Here is a 21,842-nt window from a genome sequence, read left to right on the forward strand (position 1 = left end):
AAGACTATTTCCTTTGCCAGAATGGGGAAGTTCTCCTTTATTATTTGTTCAAATACGTGCTCAATTTGTTGCTTTTCCCCTTCCCATTCTGGTACCCCTATAATTCGGATGTTGGAACGTTTAAAGGTGTCCTGGGTGCTCTTAAGCTTCTCATTTTTTTTGAATTCTTATTTCTTCATGCTTTCCTGATTGGTTGATTCTATCTTCTTTCTGGTCCACTGTATTGTTTTGAGATCCAGTTTCCATCCCTTCATTATTGGCTCTCCTCCGTATATCTTCCTGCATCTCTTTTATGGTAACCTGCGTCCTTTCATCTAATTTGCGCCCAAAATCAACCAATTCCATGAGCTTTCTGATCACCAGTGTTTTGAACTGTGCATCTGATAGATTGGCTATTTCTTGGTCGCTCAACAGGATGAGTCCTGGGGGACTGATCTGTTCTGTTGGAAACATATCTTATGTCTTTCCCTATCTCTCCTTTTTTTTTTTTTTTTTTCCGGTCTGGTCACTCTTGTTACGGTGGGGGATGGAGCCTTAGGTGTTCACTGGGGCTGGGCACCCCAGTCGCTAGATTGTGACGTTATATGTGGGGGCGGGGTGGGAGCAGGGACGGGAGGGAACAATGGCGGTAGTTCCATACTCCTGGGATCTCAGTCCCTTCTCTGGGATCCTGGGCTGCACGCTCTGCCCTGGTCCACAATTGCTGCCTCAGTGGGTCTGCCAGCCACAGCTTGCGTACTCAGGGACCACCGTTGCATTCTTCAGTGCCCAGGATGGCCGAGTTCGCGCCAAGTTTTCCCCGATCTCCGCGTGCCGCCGACCCGCACCTGCCAGGTTCGTCCTCTCGGCCCCTTCTACCAGTCTGGATGCACGGGTCTACTTCAACTTCTTGGCTGACCGACTTCCATTCAGATAAATCCTCTGCCAGTTCTGGGTGTTATTCTAGCTGTAAATTGTTGTTGTTCTAATCTTGGTTGTCCGTGGAGGTACGGTGCGTCCACCTATTCCTCCATCTTGCCGGAAGTCCCCTCACACACATCTTGTGGTCTGAGTATACACTCCTGTTGTAGTAAAGCCTTGATTGCTGTTAGCATGTCAATGGAAAGGAGTAAACCCTAGGCTGATTGGCAGCAAGGACTGGCTGCAACCACGATATAGGATCAGCTATGCAAGAGCCTACCCCACAGAGCAGGACTTATTTCAGCAGGGTCCTGGTGCCTGCTGAATCTGCCCCTAAGCATGCCACTTGTGGAGGCGGTTGGGTGGAGATGCTTCAATGCAGTCTGATGCTGTCCACTGGGTGCACCAGCTCTGGGCCTCCTGGGAGGTGTAGGCCAAGGTCAGTCACCACCTGTCATAAGCTACAAAGCAATCTGAAGATGGCTGCTACTTGTGCTGGGTTTGGAGGTGCCCAGAAGAGGCCAAGCTGTGAACCAAGGCTGGCTGCCACTAGTGCCAGGCCTGGGGCCATTTAGTGAGAGGTATGGGCACACTGAGGCCAGATGCTGCTTATTTGAAAGATTTCAGGAAAGTCTGAAGCCAGATCATTCATATGGAAAAGTCACTGGAAACAACTGTGGTGACCTGGAAAGTTGGGTAGGGCGGGGTCTCAGCGAATCACCATGGTGGGATGAACACTGATAGACAGGTTGATGGAGACTCAGATATGGTGCCGGGCTGCTGGTTCTGTCAGAGCAAGCTTCATCAAAGGAGCAATGGCCTCTTCCAGCACTACTGTCTGAGAGAAAGCTGCCCCTCCAACTCTCCCTATGATACCAGACAGTTCAGTTCCTCCCTGTGTATCCCTGGTGCCTTTCAAGTTGCTGTCCTAGCACTGGGGCTCAGAGAGAGTGAATCTGAGTAAGTCTATGTGTGGACTCTTTAAGAGGAACTGCCTGAAAATCCAGCAGCCCTTTGTCTCACTCAGACACAGTCTCTGCTAGTTTTCACAGCCAGAAGTTGTGGGGACTTCCTTTCCCAGCACAGGAACCCTGGACCAGGTGCCTGGTCTGGGCCCAGGACCCCTCACTCCTCAGGGGAGACCTCCTGATTTTTATCTGCCACACATGGGTGTGGGACCAGTCCTTTTTGTATCTTTGCCCCTCCTACCAGTCTCCTACCAGCTTTAGTGTGGCTTCATCTTTAGATCCCTAATTGTAGGACTTCTGTTCAGCTAGATTTCAGGCTATTCTGAATGATGGTTGTTCTGTAATTTCATTGTAATTTTGATGTTGTAGTGGAAAAATACAAGTACCACATTTTCCTACACCACCATCTTGACCAAAAACCCTGATTTAGGGTTTTAAAAGTTGACTCTGGCTGTTTTGTGAAGACTAGGTTGAAGAAGAGCAAGAGTGAAGGCAGAAAGAGTAGGCTGGAGGCTGGGGTCGCCCTTCAGGTGAAAGAGGGTGGAACCTGGTCCAGGGCTGTAGCTGTGAAGATGAAGGAAAACGAACCATTTAGAATCTATTTTGGAGGTTGAATCAATGGTTTTGGGTAATGGATTGAATGGCAATGTTAGGCAGGAGGAAGTGAAAAAATGATCTTGTCTCAGAGGGAGGAGAAAGATAATGCACAAGTACATTATGCAAGCAAGGACAGAAGCAGCCAAGCCAGGAGGGCAAGTATGTCTGGGAAAGAGATGGTTGTCATAGTAGTGGTCCCTCCCACGAAGCTGTCCATCAGAACCTGGGAGTGTGAAAGTTGGATTGATAACAGAAATTGCTTCCTGGCGACAGTGTCTGGGCCATTTCTGGCAACTCTGCACCCCAAAAGCAAGCAGCATAATAGCTTGCATGATCTAGACAGACAGCCTGAGTGAGCACGGGGGTAAGAGGGTGAAAATGGAAATCCGATATGAAATACTGAGTTTGAAAATACATTTTTAATGATACACACAGTACTAGACATTTGAAATACCACCCATATTTGAACTTATTTGCAGATAGTATTAGAACTGTAAGTTAAGTGTCAGAAATGTCACAGGTTAGGTTCTCTAGGAATTAGGTTCTGAGGAAGAGATTAGGGTACAGGAGGTTTATCGGGAAATTCTCTTAGAAAGGACACCAGTGGAAGGGAAGAGAAGGAAGCAGGCTAGAACAGAGGACAAAGCTGAGCTGTGATATAGTCTAAATGGAGGTCTCAGCTGGCCCTGTAAGGATCTTAAAAGCTAACTTTCACAGTTATCCCAAATTGGGGTGGTGTGAGAGGGCCAATGTAGAGGGGCCTTTGCACCTCCGTGTCAACTACTCATTAGAAGTGAAGCAGGACCTTGAGGGAGGTATCTCTCCTCAGTTTGGCAGTTTTCTTATCTCCTCACAGGGGCTGAGAGCCAAGGGCTGTCTGATAGCAAGACTCCCAGAACCTGGGAGAATAAGTCCTTCATTCCTGAAGGGGAACCTGAGTGACACATCACACTGTCCTGGGAAGGACCTTAGACATAACTTACTTTATAGTTAGAGTCTGAGGTTCTGGGAGGGCAGTGGTTTACAGAAAGGATCCAGGTCTCCTGACCCAGGGCAGTACCGTGATTTTCACTACACAATGCTGTTCTAGCCTAAAAATGTTAGTGGTGTATTTGAAATGGGTTATTTGGGTAATGATGATTGGTTGAGGAATTCTTTAATTAAAAATAGAAAATTGGTTTTCTTTTGAGAGTTTAGGGGAAAAACAGAAGTTGTTTTTTGGCTGAGTAAATTAGAGCAGCTTGCTGCAATTACTTGGTTATTAGTTTGGTTTAAGATGTTGGTTGAAGTTGAGGTCAACATTAAAAACAGAACCTAAGAGACCTCCCAGTTCCTCCCCAGCAGCAAGTGCTGACCTCAGGTGCATTTCTAGCCCAGCAGGGTACTGTGTTCCCGACTGTAAAGTGAAAGGGATCAGGAATTGATTCTCTACGATGGCTGTCAGGTCCCCAAATTCTGGCTGAAGGAACAATGAGAATTGGAAGCATATTATAGGGGCACAGCTACTCTGTAGTTATTTCCACTCAGGAGTTTCACTGGCAGTTGTTCTCACTCATTTGCCTTACCATGGATCCAGCATGAAGGATGTGGAAAGAGAAGTTCAGTGAGTCTGATTTCCTGACGTGTAATAAGAACAGAACTCATTAGGAAATTATAATAATTAACCTTTGCCTGCTAGATAGATACCAATTACCAAATACCATCCTGGTGGAATAGAAAATGGCTTCATAAACCTGTATTCTTGTCCTAGCTCTATACCAACTAAGTGTATGACCTTGGACAAGTCACTCTACCTCATGGACTCATTGGTAAATTCCCAAGTGGAACTAAATGATCTATTCCTGCTTTAAATTACTCTGCTTTGTCTTAAACCCAGGCTCACCCACACACCTTCCAGAAAAGCCCAATTTCCTCCCTTGTCATTGATAATATAGCTGTTTGTTACCTGCCACAGTCTGAAAACATTGAGTGGAAAATTCCAGAAATAAACAATTCATGAGTTTAAAATTGTGTGACACTCTGTGAAGCATGATGAAATCTCAAAGCAGTCCCACTCCACCCCACCCAGGGCGGCATATCCTTTGTCCCAAACATCCACACTGTATATGCCTCCCCCCGGGAGTCACTTAGCAGTCATCTCGGTGATCAGATCCTGAGTTCCAGTATCAAAGTGCTTGTGCTCAAGTCGCCCTTATTTTACTTAACAATGGCCCCAAAGCACAAGGGTAGTGGTGCCAGCAAGTAGATGTGCCAAGTAGAAGACATGAAATGCTTCATTTAAATGAAAAGATGCAAGTTCTCAATGAAAGAAGAAAAAATCACATGCTGAGAGTGCCAAGATCTCTGGTAAGAATGAATCTTCTCCCCGTGAAATTGTGAAAAAGGGAGAAGAGATTTCTGCTGCTTTCACTGCTGCACCTCAAAATGCAGAAGATAAAACCACAGAGCATGTTAAATGCTTAGTTAAGATGGAGAAGGTATTACATTTATAGGTGAAGACATGAAACTGAGAGAGACCACATTCACATAACTTTTATTACAGCATTTTGTTATAATTTATCTATTTTATTATGTTATTGTTGTTAATCTCTTGCTGTGTCTAATTTATAAATTAAACTTTATCACAAGTATGTACGTACAAGAAAAAACATAGTATGTATAGGGTTCTGTACTCTCCTCAGTCTCAGGCATCCCCTGGGGGTCTTGGAACACACCTCCCATGGATAAGAGGGGACTAGTGCAAATAGTAAAATCTGGCCATAATTGATTTACCATATTCTCTGTCTTGGTATGTTCTTTACAAGCATTCTATTATCGAATCTTCTGAATCACTCCATGTTCTTAGTTGTAAACAACGGAACCCACTCCAGCCAGTTAAATTACAAAAGCAGCTCACAGACTTGCTGGGAGAGTCAGAGATCAAGCTCAGAGGTGGTGCTAACAAGGCCCAGTCATACCTGTGGAGCTGCTCCCACAGAGACAAGTGAGTGCCACCACTCGTGGTCACGGGAAGCTCACACGCATGCTGATGCTACTGAGACTAGACACCAAAGCATTGTTGTTTCCACCAGCCATGTCTGATGTCTCAGACAACACTCGGACCAAAAGGTAGATTCTGCATAGTGCCTGCTTCCTCACAGTGCTCATTTCCAAATCAAAGTCACATGGGGGCACCTCCTGCAGAGCCCAAAGCACACACCAGTGCCTCACAACAAGGGACACTGGGAAAGTGAATTCTGGGTTCTCCCTCAGGAAGGAGGAATCATGATGTGAAATTTTCTTCACGTATACAAAATGTTTCAATGACATCGAGCAACCACAAACATGACAAATATAATGGCCTACACTCTGTAGAGAGAAAACACGAGGCTTAAACTCAGAAGGCCCATAACTTACCCAGTTATACCACTGGTAAGTACTGGTAATGAGATTTAAACCCAGGTCTGTCCCAATGCTAAGATCCTGCTCCTCAGCCCTCTACTATTCAGGGTATTTTATGGTGATTAAACTTCACAATTAATAAGTAAAAGAAAAAGAAAGCCTCTAATTTGCCAAATGAATGTGCGTTCCCAGCCTCCTCTCTCACCGTCAACCTCTCCTCTCTCCCTCCTTCACTAAATGGAAAGGTGAGCGCACATGTGTGGTCTGTGCCACTCAGGGCTCTTGGTTGCAAACAACAGAAACCAACAATGGTTAATTTAAGCATAAAAGGAATTTGTAGCAAGTATTTTAACGCCCTCAAGAATTACAAATGCCTAGGGAACCAAACCCATGAAATGTGTTAGTGACTTAAGCCACAGCCAGCCTGTACACCACAGCAACATCCTGGCTAAAGAGCTGCCCCTCCATGCCCCCAGCCCCACAGCTAGACAGTGAACACTGCCACCAGTACCCCTGCCAACAGACACAGCACGAGGCCATTGCTGGGATCACCAGCAGAATAAGTTCACTATTCTGTGTTTTTGTATCACTTGCTCTTCATTAAAAACCAAGCACCAATTGAACAAGCTCAGGGAACAGAGGGCAAGTATTTGGGCTTTTGGGCTGTACTAGAGAAGGGCTGGGTTCTGCTCCCACTAAAAATCTCACAGGAGATTTCCCAACCAAGGAACTTTGTTTAGATTCCAGCAGAATAAGCAAGAAATGAGAACTGAGGCAAATCAATCCTGAGTCCCGATATCAGAGACTTGGCTCTGCTTGTGTAAAGACCCTATCACAATTACACGAGTCAGTTGCTCACTGACCTTTTCCCCCAGGCCATGAGAAATGAAAATATGGATCTAAGGTCTTGTCATGCAAGCCAGATGTGAAGGGGTGGCTACACCTGAAGGTAGAAAGTGGCTGGCTCTCTCCAAGCAGAAATCAGGGACGGTTTTGTCCATGGGATAGAAGGATGGAGAAGCAGGCTGTGGCAAAGCCTGTGTGCAACTCCTAATCAAGCCAAGGAGAGGAGGAGGGCAAGGATTCCATCAAGCAGAGCTCAAGGCCTTTGATCACCTCGCACCTCCTTGGCTATCACATGAGGCCCAGGGGCAATGTTGAAGCCCTAAAGCACCACCAGAGGTGGTGAGCCCTCAAAGTGGGTGAACACCAGGATGGCCTAGTCCCTAATAAGCCTTATGTCACCAATAACTGATACTTAGAATAGCTAACACTTCACACGTGTCTGATACTCCACTAAGTGCTTTATATGGATTACCCCATTTCATGCTCATAGGATCCCTTTAAGCTAAGCTATATAATTTTTTAAAGAGAAGTCATATTATTATCCCTATTTTAAAGGTGAGCAACTGGAGCTCAGAGATGTTATTTAAGTTGCCCAAGGCCACACAGTAAGTAGTAGAATGGGGACTGGAAACTGAGGAGTTCTGATTTCAGGGACCTGGATCAGAACTGTTCCTTTCTCTTTAGGGATCACAACCTGGAGGCCTGATCCAGAAGCCACCACCATGCACTTGCAGAGCCATTCACTATGGCCCCTGCACTGAGCATTAGGAGAGGGTACACACAGGCTGGCATGGTGCTGGGTGGAAGCCAGCAGCTCAGCCCCAAATTGCATACATGCTGCTAGACGATTCAGTTCAGTGCCTGCCTCCTCCTGCAGGCATTGATATTATCGGTGAGTCCTGCTCTGTTAGGCAAATCATTCATTCTCACCATCCATTGCTTTTCTATAAAACCAGAGGGCTGGATTTGATGTTCTATCTCAAAGGTCCTTTTCAATTCTAAAATGTTCTGAGCTGCTGTTTTCCAGACACTGGGCCTTCTTCTCGGGACTTGTAGCCAGTCATTCAGGTTGACAAGGTGACCCCCCATCCTCAGTCATGAAGCCCCAAAAGGCCATGACCATGACCTTGTTTCTCTCTGTGTCCAACTACTGATACCTATGGAACACAACCCTTTAACTGCAGGCCAGTATTAAGGCATGAGGATGAAAAGCTGAGTTCTGTTCAATGAATAGATTTCTACTCCGTTGAGGATTAAGTAAAAACGCCTAAAAATTTTAGGGGAGAACCAAGTTCCAAAGCATACAAGGAAGGATTAATCTAAGTAAACTCAGGTTGGCTTCTGCTGATGTGCATTTTCTGCCCCAGGGAGAAGCAAAGATGCTGAAAGATGGGAAGGTGTTCAGGGTGGTCCAAGAGAACTGCTGGGATCCAGAAGTCCGTGTCAGAGAAATGGACCAAACAGGTACTTGAAATGAGAAATAGCACCAATTTTTACATCTGATATAAAAGCATGTCTCTCCCAAAAGTCTGCTGACCACTTCACAGGATTTACATGATGGTAACTTCTATCGCCTTTTTTCCACTGGGCCAGGCTGCTCCACATCACTGGGGGAGGGATGGGACCTGCTACTGCAATGTTTTCAGTGCAGATTAAATTTGTTAAAAATTAGGTAGACCCTATTTTAAAGGAGAATACTGTGTCATAAAAATATAGAGTGTCATTTTATTATTTTAAAGCTTTTAAAGTTTAAATGTATAGTATTCACTTATTATAAAGTCAATTAAAACAGCAAAAATTAGGATTCACAGAGTAAAGATGCCAATTTCCTGCTTAGTCAGATTGAGGATCCAATTTCTTCTGATTGTTTGTCTCAGTGCTCAGTACACAGAAAGTCCCTGTGGAGACATAAGGGGTGGAAATGGGAGCAATTAAAAACAAAGTTAATAGTGTACTCTCAGAATAGTCTACAATAAAACTAATTAAGAAATTTGAAAGAGGAGAATTGGGAAATTTTTGTTTCCAAGCTGAATCACTAATGATTTCTAAGGACTGCTTTACATTCCTTATCTTATGTTTAAAAAGCAAACAAGTCCCCACAATTTAAAGGAATTTTAAAGACTATCTGAAATATGCTTTGACAGCCGCACTGTGCTCACTTGCTGCTGCCTGGCCGCTGGCGCCACCCAAAGGTGCGCTGAGCCTTCTGGGAGCGCTGGCCGTGCTCGCAGAGAGCTCACCCCTGTGAAGGGGTGCTCACCACTACGACATTGTCAGGCCTAAATTTTGACATCAGTAGTCTAGATTTAACCAGAAAACAAGCAATTCATACCCACAAATGAAGGAGCAGCTTAGAACTACCACCTTCTTAATCAAAGATAAATGTGTAAGAAGTTGAAATATATACACAGAGACAGCAGGAGACATTTTATTCCAGTCTGCACAAAATGAGTTAGCCTGTCAGCCCCAAGTGGGGAAGTGGTCTCTGGCAGGCTAGAATTTGGGCCAGGATACTTTAGGCCGGGAACTGCTTTATAGTTCTTTTAAATAATTAAGTATATTTAAATGACATTTAAATTGAACTTTGCAGAAAGCCTGAAGCACCTCTATGGACTGTTCTACAGAACGCTGTGCCCATGCTCCCATTCTAGAAGTGCATGGGGCTGGGGGAGGAGCTAGAGACAGAACACGCTTCTCAGACCCATGACAAAAAGCAAGCTTTGGTTCTGAATGTAAAGCTTGAGCAAAGTTCCTAACCCTCCTTTTGCCTCCCGCCATTCAAGGAGAAAAACAGTGGAAAAGAGATTTGGATGCCTGGTGTTGTTTTAGATGAAGGGTGTCTCCTTAAGTTTTTGCTGTGTGTTTCATTCACTGGCTATCTCTGAGAAAGAAGTCATGACTATGCTGAGCATTCGCTTTGTGCCAGACACTTCTCTCAGCACCCAACATGTGTTCACTCACTTAATCCCTGTGACAGCCTTAGGAATGGCTAAGGGCCATTACTATGGGTCTTATTACATATTACATAAGTAATATTACATATTACTATGCCCATTTTACAGAAGAAGAAACTGAGGAAGAGAAGTTAAACAATTTGTCCAAAATCACAGTTTAATTTGTAAGGGTCAGAACCAGAATTTGAACCCCGCCAGCCTGGGCCCAGGGGATGAACAACTACATCCTACCACCTCTGCAGAGCTAAGAAAACAAAATGATGAAGGCCCAACACAGAAGATTCTAGCAATCCATGCCATCTCCACAGGGAGGAAAATGTAACTGGCAGCCCCTGGGTCACGTCAGCACAAGATCCAACACAGAGCTAAGAAAGACCAAAATAATAACAATGAGATAATATACATGTAAGTGTCTCCTAAGTCCTCGACTAGGGTAAGTTCCTATTAAAGCCAGTTCTAGAACAGATCCAGGAAGGTCAGGATTGGTGAGGAATCCAGGCCGAGTGAGGACTGGCATGGGAGAGCAGTCCTTTGTGCGGAGGGAGGCTGAGAGGCCCCAGAGGAGTCAGGAATACTTTCACACACCTGCTCACTTTTAATCCCCTCTCAGTACCTCTAAGTGGCAGGCATTGTGGCACCTATTGTTACTGAAGGGGGCCAGGGTTTAAGGGATTGGCACAGGATCACACAGCTAGTAACAGCAGAGCAGAGACTGTAGCTAAGGCTATCTTTCTAGTTCCACCACAGAAGCTTTTCCCAAATCTCCCTCAGGTTGAGGATCGCCTGGGGTGCTGGTCAAATTTTTTTTTTCAGGTCCCATCCACTAAATAAAATTTTCTGAAGGAGGGCTTGGGAATTTGTTTTTACAATGTTCTGCTGCCCCTTTTTAATCCTTTAATCCCCCCCTTTTTAATTAATAAATAAATTTGAGAAACATTGTGCTATGTCATGCTGTTAAACCCCCCTATTTTAAAATATATAAATTCTAATTGGATTAGACTTGTTTTCCCCATTTTGTTCCCAGAAACCAAAGAATATGTATCCAAACCAACCAATACACAAATAACACAATTTACTGTGTCGATATGAAGCATTGTGACAAGTGATAGCCACTAGGATGTAGGGGAGAGCAAGGCTGGACAGGCACCTCATCACACCATTTTCAAAATGAGTGGCCTTAGGTCTAATCTATACAAGAGAAATGAGATAGAGTAATATAAGTGAAAGTTTTTTTAAGATTTTATTTATTAATTTTTAGAGAGGGAAGGGAAGGAGAAAGAGAGAGAGAAAAAAAACATCAATGTGCGGTTGCTGGGGGCCATGGCCTGCAACCTAGGCATGTGCCCTGACTGGGAATCAAACCTGCAATGCCTGGTTCGCAGCCAGAGCTCAATCCACTGAGCTACACCAGCCTGGGCTATAAGTGAAAGTTTTTATGTAAAATGTAAAAGGTTTCACAATTGAAGAGTACTCATCTGTTTGATACTAATCAATGAATGTAAATAATATGGCAGTGTTTAACAATACTATCTTATCAAAAGCTGTAGTCTGTCATTTCCTGGGTATGTTCAATGTGCCAGGCACTACTGGGTGCCGGTGTTATGGCATGGAGATGCAGGCTCATGTGGTGCTTACATTCAAGTAGGAGGAGACACAGAATAAACAAGTAAACATAGAAATAACAGGCTGCAATAACTATTAGAAAAGGAAAGGAATAGAATGATGGATAGATAACAGTGGGAAGACCTCTCTGAGAAGGTGACATTTGAATTCAGACCTTAGGGTAAAAAGGAGCCCATCCTGTGGTGAACCAAAAGTAAGCATTCCAGGCAGGTGGAAGAGCAATGCAAAGGTCCTGGGGCAGAAAAGAGTTCCAAAGCACAGTCAGGAAGCCGACAAAGATTATGTGAGCCCTGGGAGAGACTGAATGGGGCCTTGTAGACCATGTTTGAGTCTGGATTTTACTGTAGCATGATGTAAAGTCCTTGAAGTTTTGACCAAGAGAATGACTTGATCTAAGTTTTAACATATTACTCTGATTTCTGAGTAGAGAACAAACCATAGGAGGACAAGAATGGTGGTAGGAAACCACCATTCAGAGCCTTCTGCAGTGTTCCACATAGGAGATACTGATGGCCCAGATTAAGTAGTGGCAGGGGATGGGATATGTGGGTAAATGCGGAACTGCAGTAGAGGTGACAGGTCTTGCTAGTGGGTTGGATGTGGGTATGAGGGGAAAGGAGCGACCCTCCATTTAACAGCCTCTCTCCTGATACCCCAGCTCCAGGAGCTTGAAGACAAGATTCTAGGCATGCCAAATGCTGGATTCTGGAGCCGAATCCAGGCTCCCATTCTGAGCACTGCAGAAAGTGGGACCCAGACCCACTAAGGAGCTGAATTAAGGTGGCTGAGAAATACATTTAGCCATAAATGACCTAAGATGAAAAGCCCTGAAAAAATTGCTGGGGAAATGACTTGCTTAAATAGAACTTCACAAAAAGGAGAGTGGAAATAACCCTTGACAAATGGGGTCAATTAGTTCTTCGTAAACAATCTCATTTTTGTCCAGCCTTTAGCCCTCTTCCTGGAATCCAAGACTGAGGAATGAGGGAGGCCCGAAACCAGAGAGCCTGAGAGACAGTGGACAGGGAGGAGCAGCTAGGGAGGGGAGAGCAGGAGGAGGCCAGGGGGGAGAATTCCTGGGAAATGCAAAAACAGTGTCTGGCTACTCTTCTCATGAGCTTTGTATTTCTTTGTGTCTGTGTTCAGGAGTGACCCTGCAAGCCCTTTCCACGGTTCCTGTCATGTTTAGCTACTGGGTGAGTGTGAAACTTTAAACCATCTCATTAGTGGGTGAAGGCTCATGTCTGGCAAGCAGGTAGATGACTCAGGTCTTGACATTGCCCCACCTCCCCTCCACTTCTTTCCATCAGAGATCAGTGGGGTCCCTCAGCTTCTCACACTGCAGTGTGCCCTCCCAGGCCACTCTTCTTCGCCCTGTCCTTGTTCTAGACCCACATGGTCCAGTATCGTAGCCAGTAGCAGCATGTTGCTATGTGACTCCCACTGCGTTTCTCCTGGACAGCGCAGTTTTAAACCCAACCTTAACTTCTGTCAAAACTTACCTGTCTGATGACTCCTCCATGCAGTGCCTTACTCAGTAATTAACAAGCCAATTTATTCTGAGATGACAGTGATTTTGAAGTGGAAAGGATAATAATGGCCTAATATGTTGCCTCTCCCAGGGAAATATGCGATTCAAACTAAGATTCCTGGATTTGGATGCTTTTCCCCAAGTGATTAAGTCTCGAGTGCTCGAAGTTTCAGGCACGACTGAGAGCCTGTGGAAGAACATCTTTGTACATAGCTGGGGGTGCACCAAGCACCTACTCAAACTAGTAAATATTCATTTACATTATGATTTAAGGAGCAATGGAAACACCACCTGCTCACACCTACTCTGCCCACCTGTGCTCATAATTCCATTACTAGTGATTCAGTCTTTATTGTTCCTGTGATTAGATTTATGGCTTTAAAAATGCCCTTAAGACCTCAATATGTCTAAATTTATCAGATTGGGTACCACTCCGACTAAACAACTGGGATTGCAGGAGAATGCCAAATTTCCTGGCAGTGGGGTGAGAAGGTGTAGAAGGAAGAGTTAGGGGAAGAGAAAGCAAACTTCATCTGCATCAGTGTTTTGCTAAGGTACCTGTGAGTGCCACAGCCAACAGGAGGGCGAGGGAGAAGAAACAGGGACAGGAGACGTGTATGAACACACTGATGTCCTACAGTGAGACATGACAAGGAGGTGCCCTGGCGATGTCAGGCAATGATCAGGCCCAGCCTCCTGTATGGGGAGAGGGTGCCTAGGTGTGCAGCTCTGCAGGCTCCTGTCTACAGTGAGTAGGGATGCCAGGCCCAGTAATCATGTCTGTCCCTTATAATTATAGCCTCAATATTTCTGATTCATCAGCAATACTAGCAGTTTTCTTTGTATTTGCAATGACTGGATTCTGGGTCTTCTGCAGCAAGTGCCTATCTCAGTCTGTGCCTGAGCTTGGGGGCGGGGCAGGGGGGGTGGCCCTGCAAGCCACAGATTGTGACAAGTGATTTAGCCTAGGGAAGGTGTTGTTCAGAGTAAATATCTAAAGAAGCAGGTTTTGAACGATGTGGTTTTCCCCTCCCTGTCTCCACCAGGCCAAACCTCAGGACACTTTAGACTTGTGCCAGTTTTTAAATGATGACTTAGCTGCTACCGTAGCGAGATACCCCAGGAGGTTCGTGGGTCTGGGGACGCTGCCCATGCAGGCCCCCGACCTGGCCGTCAAGGAGATGGAGCGCTGTGTGAAGGAGCTGGGCTTCCCCGGGGTCCAGATCGGTTCCCACATCAACGAGTGGGACCTGAACATGCCGGAACTCTTCCCTGTGTATGCAGTGAGTGTGCAGCGTTCAATCAGGGACCTCGCAGTGATGGGGCTGTGCTGGGTGCTGGTGGGAGGAGCACAGAGAGAGATAGATGACCGCTGACATGCTGAGATGTAGGAGGAAATGTGGAGAGAGCTCCCCCAAAGGAGCAGGCCGTTCCTCTAAAGAGGGGTGAGTGGGAACGCTTCCTAGGCCAGCCCTGACTTAACCCAGCGAAATCTCCTTTCTTCCCATCCATTTTTTCCTTTTAGTCTTTCAATATGAAGCCAAAATGTTACCCTTATCACAGTCATTGTGCAAAAGAAACATATTAATGATGTGCAAAAACAAAGTATTTTTGCTTTGGGAAAAAATACTTATTTTTCAAAATTGTAAGATGATTTTGAAGAAGTTGTGGGAAATACAGGAGACTGTAAAAAGGAAAACATGTTCTATAATCAAAGTAACCCATAATTCTACCACCCAAAGATAAATAACCACTGCCATAATATATTTCATTTGTTTTTTATTTGCATATACCTATATTCTACTATATATGTCATTTTTGTATCCTAATTGAGAATTCCCACCCCAAATAAAAAGTCTCTTAACGCATGATTTCTTAATGCCTGTATAATATTCCAATAAATGTTTTGATTTATTTAATCATTCCTCAACTAAGATACTTTTTAAGCCATATACAGGGGTCTGGCACAAATAACACCCCTTTTTATTATGAAAACTTTTATTACAAAATCATAAGCACGTAACTCTGTAACATAACAATACCACACTCAAGCACACCATATGACATTTTAGGTGAAATGTTCAAATTGCTGTCTTTGATAACAATAAATAATAAATAAATAATAAAACCACACTCAAGCAGGTGTTACTTCTGCTGGAGCCTATATTTTGAAAAAGCATAATAAAAATACATAACAAAAAATAATGCCACCAAAACATTAGCATCTGATGAAACTAGATGGTGCATTTATATTCATTGTACTATTATTTAAATTTTCAATATTTGAAATATCACATAAATAAATATATTTTCAAAAACTTAGTGCCATATATTTCTGAAGGATCCAACTAAAGTCCTCTCCATCGGTCTTACTCTACCTCCCAGGCTTTCTGCAACTGAACATGCTCTCCTTGGTACCAGGACTCAAGATGTATAATTTTATATTCAACTATGTTTTTAAGCTGTTTATTTTTCTCCTAGAATTATGATAGTATTTATTATATCAGTAATAGTTTTCTATTATTTTCAGTGTGAATGCAAAATCTTCAATAATGAATTAAATAGGTGTTAGTGAACTCACCAGGCACTGTAATCACTGATATTTATTCATTTATTATCATCTGTTGATCTCTGACTACATGGAAAAAAATTCCATTTTTGTACCTATTGGCACTGCCCACCAGTTGGGGGATTGCACGTTAAATTGCCTCCTACTGACCTGAAAGATTTAATGTTCCTCTAAATATTGAACTCCCCAAAGCTTATCAGCTGCAGTGACTAAGCTAACGCAGTGAATGAATGTTTTCTAGAAACTTTAATGAACTTTGAAAGAGGATTTATTTACTTGTGCATCCAAGTTTTTTCAGCACAGTGTGAGCAAACCTTTAGCTGCAAGTCATTTCATTATTCATTGAAATTGGGTTTATGAATTACTAAGGGGCTCAGAAAGCAGCAGTAGCTGAGTGGGGTCCAAAGGGATAATATTTCCATTTGTGTGACTAGCTCAACCCATCCATCACTTTAACTAGGCTGTTTGGGGGCTCATAGTCTCCAAGAGGATCCAGGAGAGCAGCCCAGGCCCAGCAGACTTCTGATGTCCTGGGTTGACAGCACATTTGTTTGGGTAGCAAGACTTGCCAGCCTCACTACTCTGTAACTTGCGTCACTAACATGGGCTGAAACAAATAAGAAGGGTTACCATGGGCAAAGTTGGCTTTGTCATTTCAAGGTCAGCCTGGAGCTCCAGAGCATCTAACAGTCCCCCTTATTTCCTAGATCTCCCTTCTTAGTGAGTGAACCCAACAATACACATTCACGTCAGTTTTCAGGCACAAAAATGACTTTGTTATGAGTATGAGGCAGACAGAATGTTAGTAGCAGACTACCTGCCTCTATCATTCATCAGCTCCAAGACCTAAGAAAGTTACTTAGCCTCTATCTGCCTTTGCTTTTTTCTCTGTAAGATGGGAGTAATGCCCAGTGCTCATTTCATTAAAAAAATTAGCCCTGGCTGGCATAGCTCAGTGGATTGAGCGCGGGCTGCGAACCAAAGTGTCATAGGTTTGATTCCCAGTCAGGGTACATACCTGGGTTGCAGGCCATAACCCCCAGCAACCGCACATTGATGTCTGTCTCTCTCTCTCTCTCTCTCTCTCTCTCTCTCTCCCCCTCCCTTCCCTCTCTAAAAAAATAAATAAATAAAATCTAAAGAAAAACCCAAAACACAAAAACAGTATGTGGGCTAAATTAAAAAAAAAATTAAACTAGTTTATAATTGTAAAGTCTTATAATAACTTTGGCACACAGTAATTTCTCAGTTAATGTGAATTATGATTTTGAGAACATAAATGACTTCTGTTTCTATTCTCTGCAATAGTTCACATATAAAAGGTGACCAAAAATATTTGCTAATTTGAATTGAATAGAAATGAACTATTGTAGGCCATAGAATCAACTTTTGTACTAATGAGGAGTCAAATCCCATTGAGATATCATATTAAGTATCTTAGTCCAGCCCAAACTACCCCAAGAAGCTGATGTTTTCTTCCAGCCTGCACCCATAATGAGATTTATATCAGAGTCACTTCAGCACCCCAATATATTTAGGAGAGAAATGTGCTAAGAAAAATGTGTTTTTTACCTTGATAAGCTTTAATATTTCATGCCTGTTGAGGGAACTTTTTAAAATTAAACATTTTGTTGAATAAAGGTCATTCCATCCAGATGGTATTTCCATTTCCCAGGAGGCCCTGGAACAGGTTCGCCTAATGGCCTTCATTTCAGTACATGCCTGACTGAGGCCCTGAGAGCTTTTTCCTTTCTAAAGTCATTTCATTCACACCAGACTATTTAGGGACTCAGCTGGGCTCCTGAGGCTTTGTGGGAGCCAGCAGACCCCAGAAATCCCCACCCAGAATCATGCTGTGAGAGACTGGAAGGCTTCAGTCAGGCCAGCCCACTCCAGCCCAGTCCTGAACCCCTGACTCACAGGGCATCATTCCCCACTTTCCACATCCTCAGGTTTCCAAGTAGAGGAAGGGAGGGAACGCTCCAGTCCTGACTCCAAAGATACAGTCTGAGCAGTCTTTACAAAAGAGCAGACCAGGAAGGAACCAGCAGGGGAAATTTCCCCAGCATTTGAGATATAAGATCAGTCCTTACGTGTTTTGCTCTCAGCCAAAACATTTGAATGATAGATGTTTCCTGTGACTTGTTTTGCCAAACAATATATTAAATTCATCAACCTCAATGGTAAATCCACAACCCCCTTCTTAAATCTAAGTGTCCTTTTTATTTTCCAAGTAGGAGCAGGGTTTAACAATGACTCTTTTATAAAGATCAGGAAACAACTTCAAAAATATTTTGGTTTATGTATTCAGATCAATATAGATTTAGAGAAAAGCAATTTCCCTAAAATAGTATCCTGTATCTGCTGGCTCATCCAAATAACTCTCTCTCTCATTCCTTCTTTGAAGGCAGCTGAAAAGCTGAACTGTTCCCTATTCGTGCACCCCTGGGACATGCAGATGGATGGACGGATGGCCAAATACTGGCTCCCCTGGCTTGTAGGTTTGTGTCAGCTTGGAAGTCTAAAAAAGAGGATCTAATCCTTATTTTTCCCAAATCTGTGGAACACTATTATGTCAAAGAAAGAAAGTATGAATTATTAACAGGATTGTGAGTTATCGAGCTCTTATTCAGATCAGTGCTATATATACTACCTCATTTCATTTTAATCATATCCACAGAAAACTCTTTGAGGTTGACATTACAATAACCATTTTATAGATGGAGAAATTGAATGTCAGAGTGGTTAGGAAAGCTTTCCACGTCGCACAGTTAATAAATGAAAATGGAATTTACACAGATCAGTCTGAGTCCAAAACCATTTCAATCCACAGACTACCACAAAGGCTCCCCCAAAATAAGTAACTGTGCCTGGTTAATAGAATTTTTTAGAAGCCAATAATAGCATCAATGCTTACAGATGAGAACCCTGAAATTAGGAATGGAAGGTCTCCTTACACCACCCAAGGATCTGAGGCCCTACACTGTGCTCTTTGCCTCCGGCTCTAGTCATTCATGGTTTCATATGAGGGAAAGGGAAAGAGGAGAGAGCTCCATTTGACCTATCCAATCACTCACTATCATACCTGATAAGAAAAAAAAATGAAGAAAGATTTAAAATTCTGGGGCCATAAGTAAAAAGTGCACTCATCTACAAGCCCAAGGAAAAGTGGTCCCAAATGAACAGCATTCGATTTTCTTTAGGAAGCAATTGTTCATTCTCCTCTCAGCATCATTAATACAAATAATTAAAAACAGAGCCTCCGTTTCAGCTAGTCTACTTTTCTGTATAACCTGTGACAAATTACTTCACCCCCTCGGGCCCTTGTTCTTCATCTCTAAAATGAGAGAGCTGATTTGGATTCTCTTTCTGCTCTGATATTTTATGCCCCTAGCATTGCTTTTGGAGACCAGCATATTTAGCAATGCAGCTTCCTATCTACTCCCCACCAAATTTTTGAGCAGCAGTTAGGAGAAAGAGATAATCTAAGAAGCCCCAATGCTTTCCAGGTTCAAAGAAAATCTCATCCTAATTCACAGAACACTTAAAGTACATGCACGGCTATGTCTTCTGGGACTGGAAGGCAGTAGAAGAACTTTTCCCTTTGTCAGCCACTCTTGCTAGCCTCATGCATCCATGCTAGCCTCCATGCAAGTCCACAAACTTATTTACATTGCAAGTCCCCACATGAAAAGCAGAGGAGAGCATTTGCGTAAAAGTTCATTTCATCATTCATTTATGTAACACATATATATTGATCTCCTCCAGAATGTCAGACCCTATCCTAGGCACCAAGAATATAGACATGGACAAAACCTCTGCCCTCCTGAAGCTTATGTACTGGTTAGAGGTAAAAGACAATATATGAGCACACAGATCATGACCAATAAACAGGCTAATTTCAGAACTTTTTTCTGGATGCGAAGGTGGTCATTAGTAGACTGGAGAATTCCCAACAGGGGCCATAATCAATTTACACTGTAAATACTCTACTTTGGCTCCTGGATGAGGGGTTATGGTCCAAGTAATTAACAGAAAGCAGAATCACAGGACCAAAAGCAAGTGATGCTGTTCATCTCCCTGCCGTATGGAAGCTTTGCCCGCTCCCGGATGGATGTGAATCCATCGTGCTTCCAGAATTCCCAAGAAGCCAGGGAGCCATGGGCATCTCTGTCCATGGAGCAATGGGGTAGGATGAACATCTGCTAAAGCTTCATTAGGCAGCCAGAGAATCATGAAAATGTAAGAAGATGTAAGGCTCAGCTATGGAGCCCCCAGAGACTTCTTAATCACAGTCTGAAAAGCAATCATCTTGCTTGATTGTGGGGTTTGGCTTCCCACTGCCACCCACAGGCACATTCCAAAGACAAAGGTTGGTGGGAAGAAAAGAGGCCTTTACTAAAACACTGCAAAATTTGGGAGGCCAATCTCTTTCTCAAAACCCAGACAAAGCCCATTGGTTCCAAAAAAGACTGAAACCCAAAACCATGCCCAGGATTCCTGCTCCATCCTTATATCTCTTCTAGAGCCCAAGACTGCTAAGCAGATGGCTCTCCAGTTCCAAGCTCCCTCCCCATGGTCCATGTGTGGGGCCAGCACACCATCAGCACACACCTTCCAAAACCAGCCAGTCCTGCAAGTGCTCCAGCCCACACATGTGTGGCAGTGGGTCCCAGAGAGAAGAGAGAGCATTTCTCCCTTCCCTTGGTTTAAATCTCCTGACCTAAACTTCCATGCATTCCATAAGGGTCCAGTTCCCGCAGCCAATCCCATCCTTTTCCCAGGCTACACTGACCAGACAGCACCTCCCCCTGCACCCATGTTGACCTTTATGGTACACATTCAGCTATGTCCTCTGGGACTGGGAATAGGGGGGGTTTTCCCTCTGCCAATCAGTCTTTCTAGCCTCACATGTGCTCTGTGCAGGACATCTATGCCTGGGGGTAGAAAAATCTGGCATCACATGCAGTGCTAACAGCAGGGTTTCAGTTGCGCTGCCTCAGGCATTTCCTGTGGCTCCTCCCTCACTCTGGGTGGCATGCCAGTATCAATCTGAAAAAGTAATCCAGGCTGACTCCATGGAAGTAAAGGCATCAGTCATGAAACAGCTGCTTCTAAGATCACAAAGCACTTGAAATAATTCACTTTAGCCCATTTGGATGCAAAAACCCATTGGTGGAAAAAACTGGATTAAAACTGGATTTAGTTTTTCAACCTCAGCTCTAAGAAGGAAAAATTAGGAAGTAATAATATTAGTCAATATTTATTGAGAACATACTAAGTGGCAAGAGCTAACCATTATCCCCATCTTATACATGAGGAAATTGAGTCATAAGGAGGCAACTAATATTTGTTGAGCACCTCCAATGTGAAATCCTAGCCAAGAACTTTCCCGACATTATCAATTGCAGGGTTCCACAATAGCCTTGCAAGATGAGGAAGACTGTCCCCACCTCACACGTGAAGGAGCACAGGCTCAGGAGTTCTAAATAATTTGTCAAAGTCTGGAAAACAAAACATTGGAGAAGTTAGGGTATAGCCCAGACGCATTGTCCTCTGTTGCCCCACTGCATCCAAAACTGAAGCTTGGAGAAGCAGGACAAAAGCCAGGTCCTCTGGCTCCTTGACTATTCTGCCATTAGATGACTGAGTCTGCCTGCACATGGAAAACAGAAAGCATCAGATGTTCTGCCTGCCAAGGTCCCAGCATGTAGAAAACAAAGCCATGCTGGGGCACAGGGACCCCATGTTTCAGCACTGACTGCTATTCCCCAGCCATGAGTGTCACTGAACTTCTAGCTAGAGGTGACAAGCCTTGTACCTTGTGACTCTTTCCTCTTTTAGGAATGCCAGCGGAGACCACCACAGCCATTTGCTCCATGATCATGGGTGGAGTGTTTGAGAAGTTTCCTAAACTGAAAGTATGCTTTGCACATGGAGGTAAAGACCCCATTTGTACTGGTCAGCTCAGCTGCTATAGCAAAATACCACTGCTAGGTGGCTTCAACAACCAGAATTAATGTTTTCACAGTTCTAGAGTCCCAAGATCAAAGTGCTGGCAGGGTTGGTTTCTAGTGAGGCCTCTCCGTTCCTGGATTGTAGAAGGCCATCTCCTCACTGTCCTCACACTGTCTTTACTCTGTACATGCACAAAGATGGAGACGGGGGGTGGGGGAGGGGAGAGAGAGAGAATGAGAATGATCAGTCTACTGTTGCTTCCTCTTTTTATGAGGACACCAATTCTATCAGATTAGGGTCCTACTGTATGATCTCATTTAACCTTAATTATTTCCTTAAAGGCCCTATCTCCAAATACAGTCACACTGGGAATTAGGGATTCAACATATGAATTTTGGAGGGACACAATTTAGTCCATAACATTCTTTCAGTAATTATTCTAGTCATAAAGTATGGGATAGTTCAGGGACCAAATTCCATTTTTGCAGATAGGTTTAGTTTGGTTGGCACAATTT

At 43.8% G+C, this 21,842-nt stretch overlaps 1 protein-coding gene across 2 annotated transcripts in view; it reads left to right on the forward strand.

The window, feature by feature from the left end:
* The window catches only part of ACMSD (aminocarboxymuconate semialdehyde decarboxylase), a 71,671-nt gene that overhangs the window by 15,066 nt on the left and 34,763 nt on the right, over positions 1-21,842 (forward strand). For both annotated transcript variants that reach the window (XM_036023653.1, XM_028510018.2), the window contains exons 3-7: positions 8,060-8,156; positions 12,416-12,465; positions 13,847-14,083; positions 17,777-17,870; positions 21,214-21,309. In XM_036023653.1, coding sequence (XP_035879546.1) covers positions 8,060-8,156; positions 12,416-12,465; positions 13,847-14,083; positions 17,777-17,870; positions 21,214-21,309 — 574 coding nt within the window. The remainder of the gene's footprint in view (positions 1-8,059; positions 8,157-12,415; positions 12,466-13,846; positions 14,084-17,776; positions 17,871-21,213; positions 21,310-21,842) is intronic.

The sequence above is a fragment of the Phyllostomus discolor genome, chromosome 4, assembly GCF_004126475.2.
Source record: "Phyllostomus discolor isolate MPI-MPIP mPhyDis1 chromosome 4, mPhyDis1.pri.v3, whole genome shotgun sequence".
Classification (NCBI taxonomy): domain Eukaryota; kingdom Metazoa; phylum Chordata; class Mammalia; order Chiroptera; family Phyllostomidae; genus Phyllostomus; species Phyllostomus discolor.